Genomic DNA, 7,257 nt, shown 5'->3' with positions numbered 1-7,257 from the left:
TTTTTCTTGAAAATAAATAGGATGAAGTATATTAAATAGTCAAAATCAAAGCAGCTAGTGTGATTGCAGTAACAACCTCAGAATAAGCGGATTTTCTTGAAAAAAAAATTAAATTGCCAAAAAACGTTCAAAATTTGAAAAATTGGACATTTTCAAAGGACTTATTTTTTTTTCAAAACACCGGGCAGAGCCGCTTAATAAAGAAGACGCGCATGACTGTTTTTTTTTTGTTTCGGTTCAACCCTTAATCTTCGATTTGGCAGGGTAGTTTTTAAGAAAAATTGAGGCAATACTTTTTTTTCCTACCAGAATAGGAAATAGCCGCCTGAGAAGGAGAGTCCCCATGATTTGTTATTTTGCTTAAAACGTTCATTTCAGATTTTCTCATTTAATATTTGAGAAAATGAAAAAAAATCAAAAACAAATAGGTCAAAATACCCCTTCCAAAAATTTCGAAGGCCAGAGAACGTGGGGTAAAATAAATACAGACTAGCAAAATATGCAGGCACATAAAGGAGCCGCCTGTTTGACCGCTGGTCTCAATTTTTTTGAAAATCGGTTGTTGTCTTTGAGAAAAAAAATTCAGGGACCCAAACATCAGGAACCTCAAGGAAGCGCTTTAGAATACTACTAAATTAAGCAAGAAGGAATCTAAGTTTCAAGAAAGCAAGCTCAATTTTTTGCAGATTTCTAAAAGTTGCTGAGCAGATAAAGGTTTTGTTTCCAATTACATGACCCTGAACTTAGGAAGAGATTACACACTTTTCGACTTATAAGGTAATTTAAATTCTGCTGGGAAACTTCAAATTCGAAACCTACTTTCAAAACTGAAAATAAATCACTTTTTTGCGCCATTGGTTCTTTCGCAATTCAAGAGCATAATAATCCTTCACTCTAGCATGTGAAATTGAACTGAGATTTTAGTACATAGCCAACAGGCAATTGGAAAAAGAGTCAAAGAACGCCCAAAAAATTGACTAGTTTTTCGAAAACATAGTCAAGAGAGAGTTGGAAGAGAGTCAATGAACGCAAACAAAACTTTTAAAAAAAAATTTAACGTAGCCAACCGACAGTTGGAAAAGAGTCAGCGAATACAATTAAAGAAAAAACACTGACTTGTTTTTTTGGAAAAAATCTCAAGTAACCGTATCTTTTGTAACCGTGATAAGTGTCTTCTTTTCGTTCATTGACTCTTAAATCGTAAACGCAAGTGCGATTTGCTGTGGCAAATTTTGCTTTCCTAAGTTTTCATTCAATCGCCAAAAAGGTATATTATTAACATTTAATAAAACATACAGATAAAATATACACCAAAATTAGTAATTTATACAACATTTAGATGCATTTATAGAGATTACATACAATAGTACATAATCGAATGGTACATTTTCAGGAGCTAAATCATGACTTAATCAATGATAGAGTTTATATTGCACATAGTATAGCTTTGATTCTTCCGAACTCAGTAAAAGCTTCTCAAAAAATATTATGCCAAGTGCATCTCCATAAGCAAACTCGCAAGTTTTTTTTAGCCAAGTGCATCTCAATAAGCAAACTCTGGCTGCTGTGCCTGCTGCCCTCTAAACTGAAGCCTTTGTCGCTCCATGAATCCATTCTGATTATTCGGATTCTGAGTAGCAGGAGCAGTCTGTGTCAGCTTTCGGAAGCCACCCGCATGGTAGAGCCCTTGGTTCTGGCTCTGATGATTAGATACTTCAGTAGGGCCCGGGAGAATCGAAGTGTAGTATGAGGAGATAGTCGAGTTCATTGCAGATTGGGGAGTGGAGTTGTAGTACTGGGCCGGAGTCGGAGCTGGAGGAGCTGTTAACATTAGACTTATCGAGTACTTAGCGATTAACGGACCATGAAAATGGTGCAAAAGTTGGTAGAAGCCATATGCATACTTCTACGCATTGAAGCCTTATGATATTTTTTTTCATTGAATGAAGTAAGTTTAAAGCTCAGAGATCTGATTGGTTTTTAGATTGTAATGAATTTACATCAAAAACAGTCAAGATCGTTGAACATGTATTTAAATCAACTCAAATTGCTTATAAAGAACTACCTGCTGCAACAGCACTGTCGCTCTGCTGCTTGAACTTCTTGAACGCCAGGAACTCGGCAAACAATTTCTGGTCTGCCGACGATGATTCGGCCGCCGAAGTCACTCCTGTCGCACCTACGGCACCGCCACCAAGTCTACCGTATACGCCCGCACCCTCCGAAGTCTTGGGTCTCTTTCTGAGTGCGCTTCCATCCCGCATCAGTTTAAGAGTACTCGCCGCGTCTAATAGAGGGTTCTTTTTAATTCCTTCGCCAATATTCGTTTCATTTTAGCCAAATTTTCTACCCTTACTGAGAAAATAATTGTCGATTTTCTTTAAAATGTAGCCGCTACGTCAAAACAGAAGTTGAACGTACAGCGTCAATACAAAAAAAAGCCACTGAGTTAAAAACAGAACTTCAACAAGTAGCATCATGGTAAAAACTTCGAGTTTTATCCGAGGTACAAGAAAGTATACATTTGTCGGAGAGTTAATTGTAATTTAAAAATCTTAGTTTTCGGAAGATTAAAAAGATCCCTTTGATCGTGTTCAGCTCTTGATCTCCATGCGCAAAATTACAGGCGTCTTCGTGGAAGCAGTATCCTCTCGATTTGAAGTTATTGCACAAAACTGTCTTGTAGTTCACTTTCATTGGCTTCGTGTTGTCAGGATACTCGTTTCTCAGTTCTTGCTCGCCATGAGCGAAGTCGCAGTTGACTCGATTGCAGTGACCCGTTTGAACATAGATGTTACACATTAGACATTTCCATTTGGGGTTCTCGGATATCTTTGCCTCGAAATCGCCTGTACAACGATGCTTACGACCATCAACAAAGAACAAATCAATTAGGGCAAGAAAATCGAAAAAGGGTTGATCTCTTAACGAGTTTGTCAAAATGAAAGCAGAACACAAATTCAAACAAGACACGATAATTATAAAACATAGCCAATCGAAGACTGGAAAAGAGTAATGAATACAAGTAAACATAAAAACACTGACTTTGTTGACAAAATCTCAACTTTCGAACTTCAAAGAAAAAGTAGATACCCTTTAAGCTCTTTGAATTTCTAGAATAAATTATGATTGGCGCCTTTTTTGATAACATGAACCCAAATAGAGAAAACTGGATCAATAGGTAAGATTTTTATTCTGCTTGAAATCTAAAGTAAAACTCCACTTCCGAAACTAGAAATCGTTCACGTTGTTTCGCACCATTTCCACGTTCGTATGTAGTTGGAGAGTGCTATTTACGTCACTTTCAGCAGATGAATTTCAATTGAACTCAAAAAATGCATATATAGCTGAGTGCATTCATAAATGCATCAATATGTATGAATGCACATCTGTAGTTATTAGAGACTTTTAAAACAAACAAAAAAACAGCAAGAACAATATAAGAGTCTTCACTAAGTTCATTACTCTTAGTAAGAAACACAATTCAAAATTATGCAGGAAACAATTATGAAAAAAGTGTAGCCGGTTACTGAGCAATTAGCGCATTATCACAGTCTTAAAAAAATACAAAATGTTTTCTCAAATTGAAGTCGTTTTTTTCTGCATGTTGTGATAAAAAATCTGACGGAAAAAATAGAACTTGAGCATATTTCAGAACCATAGTAAAATACGTCAATTGCAAAACAGTTTATGAAGAAGAATGACTGGAAAACGAAATAAAAATTCTGCGGAGATTTTTTGAATTTTCAATTTTTTTATTACCAAAATTGCGCTATTTAGTAAGAATAAGTTTTCACGGCATAAATTAAGCTTAAATAAGCTATTGCAATTACTAACTACCTTAGTAATTAGCTCAAAATTAGGCCAAAAATCAAAAATTTCAAACCGGTTTTTCTCGACACTGCGAGGAAAAAAATTGAAAATTTTGAAAGTCTCGAAAGGGCTTTAATATGATATACCACTTAACCCTGTCCGATGATTAATTGTGGTAGCTGATTTTACGCGGAAAAAAAACAAAAAATACACCTGAATCCAAAGTTCCTCCCCATTTTCAATGGTCGGAACAACAATGGCATTAGGCAAAATGTACAAAAATTTACCGTCAAATCCGATGGGTCTCAGTTCATACTTCCCATGCGCAAACGAGCAGTTCTTCCCACTGGGGCACAGTCCTAGGTTAATGAAGTTGTTGCACAGACTAGTCTTGTAAAGAGCAGCTGCCTTGCCCTTCTTGTCATCCTAATCAAAATGATAAACAAGGATAGCCGGTTACAGGTTACACTGCAAATACCACAAAATGTTCCGATGATAGTCTACACAAAAATACAACATTTTTTCCAATAGTGTTGTTTTCTCTGAGTGGTGTAATAAAAACAATTCTGAACGAAAAAAAAAGAAATTAGGCATATTCGACAGTCATAGCTGAATAGGCCACTTGGAAGCAGTTTGCAAAAAAAAAGACAAAAATGAACAAAAAAATATTCCCAAAATGGCGCTAGCAACACAAAATACTAACTTTTCTTGAGCATAACTAGGCTTTCACGTCTTAAATTAAGCGTAAATAAGCTATTGTAAGCCTGCACGCTGACCTTAATAGCAGCAAATTAGACAAAAATCAAAAATTTCAAGCCAATTTTTCTCCACACCGAATATTTTAATATCGTTCGAATCACGACTGAGAGGGCTTTAATATTTTATATAATTCGACATATTCCGATGCTTATTTGTGGTACCTGATTTTGCGTGAAAAAAGCAAAAAAAACTAAATCACACCCGAATACTAAGTTCTACCGCATTTTTTAAATGGTTGGAACAACTACACTAGTGGACAAAGTAAAGCCAAAATTCAGGATATTAGTCTCTAAAACGTCTGCTTTCGGTGTTCATTTTGGACAACATTTTCTACGAAATTCAGTGAAACTTTTATATGGACCAAGAGCAAATGATCAGAGCTACCATCTATGAAACTATCTGTTGGTTTTATTAGGTAAAATTTGGTTTCAATGAATTACCTATGTAATTGCCAGGTCTGAAAATGCCAGTTTTCCTCATCTGCACTAAGTTTTGCATCGTACTGAATTATTTCTTGAATGACCGGAGTAAAAAAATTGTTCAAGCGACGCGAAACATTCTCAGCGAGAAACAATCAGTGTGAAATTTTACTAAGCTCGGACTTTTCTTACTTTTTCATGCAAAGTTCAAAACTTAGCGCAATTGAGAACAACTGTAATGATCAGATCCGCATAACATTGGTAAGTCATTGAAACCAAATATTGATAGTTTCATAGAGGGTAGTTCTGATCATTTGCTCTTGGTCTAATTAAAGATTTCACTGAATTTCGTAGCAAATTATGTCCAAAATGGACACCGAAAACAGGCATTTTAAAGACTAAAACCCTGAATTTGAAATAAATTCTGTCCAAGAATGTAATTTATGAAAGTACCAAACAACATATTAACTTCTAGGATTTCCAAGATTATATTCTCCTTTCAGAGAACATTAGGAACTCAAAAGGAACTGGGAAAATAGGGCAAACAAGTGTGATAAAATGAAAACATTAATCAGGCATCTCTGGTTGACAAGCATTTTTTGAGGTCAATTTTGAGCCTAAGGTAACAAAAAACATTAACATAAAAAGAGCAGCGAAAAACGCCTGATGCTCGTTTAAAATATTTCAAACCTCGGGTAAGCTTTTGAGCTCTCCATTTCCATGGGCAAACACACAGTAGTCCCCATTAGGACAGAAATTCTCCTGTTCGAATGGGATGCACAATTTAGTCTTGTATTTGGGGTCATTTGTGTCTGGTGGAGAAGTGTTGGTTAGTTCTTCCTTCCCGTGGGCAAACTGACAGTTAGTGTCCATGTTGCAGCTGCCGTGTTTCACGAAGTGGATGCATAGAGCACTCTTAAAAATATTAAAAATTAATTCGATAATCAAATAAAATTTTGGAGGTTGAATTTTTCGCTGCCAAGAATTGAAACTTATACCACAGGGATTTCAAGAATTATAAAACTAATAGTTCCAATTAAACATTTGCCACCGCAAGTGTAATAAAAATAGCTTTTCAGGGTATAACTATTAATGGAACCTCTTGAAACACGGTAATCAAAAATGGATAAGCCAAAAAATATTGCATTAAAGAAATAATTCTAACCTTGTACTGTCCCTTCTTCGTTTGTCCAGTTTGACCTCCTTTTGCCCCCACAGGGGGAACATTCTCATCCTGACTCGCCCCGCCCATTGAGGTGACAACGTCATCAGCCCTCAGTTCCCCCTCCCCATGCGCCAGCAGACAGTCATTGCCCATCTGACAAATACCTGCAACAACAAGAAAACAGAGGTTTAGCTCATAAAATGAAACTCATCTCAGCTGTACCATCTGATAACGATCGAAATCATTACTTTTCTATTATAAGCCTTCGGTCTAGATAATTATAGCCACCGTAAGGATTTTTTTGGGCCCAATAAGTTATGGCTAAAATGGGGGTGGGGGAACTCATTGGTTAAAGCTAAACGAGCTCAGGTTTAAAACAAAAAGTATCAATTGAATCAAGTCCTAGGACAGTCTCGTCAATTACGCGAACTATCAATAAAAGAAGCTTGGTTCAGAAGTATTACATACCTCCCTGTTCGTACGAAGTACACAGCATCGATTTGTAGATTGGGTTCTCAAAACTCCTCAGTTCTCGTTGTCCGTGAGCAAACGTACAGTCTTGTCCGGCGATGCAAGACCCTTTCGTGAAGTTACTACACAGCTTCTTCTTGTAAGGTAGTGCGACTTCAATTTCGGAGTTCATTTTATACCACTACCTGATGATGGTGATAATAATAGACAATATATTGGATATATTAGACTATTATTATAATAGTAACAATACTAGTCTGAAAAAACGCACGTTAAAAATTACAGACGCCAATAATAGCAATTAAAAAACTTGGAGGTAATTTTCTTCGCTATTTTAGAGTTAATAAAAACATCTAAATATGATAAGTATAAATCATAAATAGCAGAAAATTTTATATAACAGAAAAAATTCTCAATTATTGCGTCCCCTACTGCAGCTTTTTGTATTTAAATTGAAAAAAAAACTATTAATTGTTGCAAAAAACTCGGGAGGCCGCCTTTTTTTGCTATAAACACCGCTTTTAAATGAATTTTACGGCAAAATCAAGCGGTGAAAAAAGTGCGCATTAACAAAAATTCAATTATCACAGGAGTTTCTGCTCGTAAAAGCCGTTTAGAAATGAGAAACTT

General features: G+C 36.0%; 1 protein-coding gene across 1 annotated transcript; it reads right to left on the bottom strand.

Moving 5' to 3' along the window:
• Positions 1–1,231: 1,231 nt before the first annotated feature.
• On the bottom strand, positions 1,232–6,904 carry LOC134856104 (mRNA decay activator protein ZFP36L2-B-like). The gene is made up of 7 exons (XM_063872468.1): positions 6,625–6,904; positions 6,157–6,320; positions 5,682–5,906; positions 4,101–4,239; positions 2,585–2,849; positions 2,066–2,289; positions 1,232–1,821 (listed from the first exon to the last, which is right to left on the bottom strand). Exons 1-7 carry the CDS (start codon positions 6,797–6,799, stop codon positions 1,544–1,546), a joined length of 1,470 nt encoding a protein of 489 aa, XP_063728538.1. The 5' UTR covers positions 6,800–6,904; the 3' UTR covers positions 1,232–1,543.
• Positions 6,905–7,257: the final 353 nt, after the last annotated feature.

This window comes from Symsagittifera roscoffensis, unplaced genomic scaffold (assembly GCF_963678635.1).
Source record: "Symsagittifera roscoffensis unplaced genomic scaffold, txSymRosc1.1 SCAFFOLD_117, whole genome shotgun sequence".
In the NCBI taxonomy this organism is placed as follows: domain Eukaryota; kingdom Metazoa; phylum Xenacoelomorpha; order Acoela; family Convolutidae; genus Symsagittifera; species Symsagittifera roscoffensis.
The sequence above is the reverse complement of the archived record's forward strand: the minus strand, read 5'-3'. Positions and strand labels throughout refer to the sequence as shown.

Bases quoted from the DNA above. Each gene is read 5' to 3' on its own strand.
- LOC134856104 (XM_063872468.1), bottom strand. From the start codon at position 6,799: ATGAACTCCGAAATTGAAGTCGCACTACCTTACAAGAAGAAGCTGTGT. The intron at 5,907-6,156 runs GTTAGAATTATT...AATATTTTTAAG, and splicing joins CGAAGAAGGGACAGTACAAG to AGTGCTCTATGCATCCACTT. The intron at 2,290-2,584 runs AGGGATCTTTTT...GAACCCTCTATT, and splicing joins CAAGAGCTGAACACGATCAA to AGACGCGGCGAGTACTCTTA.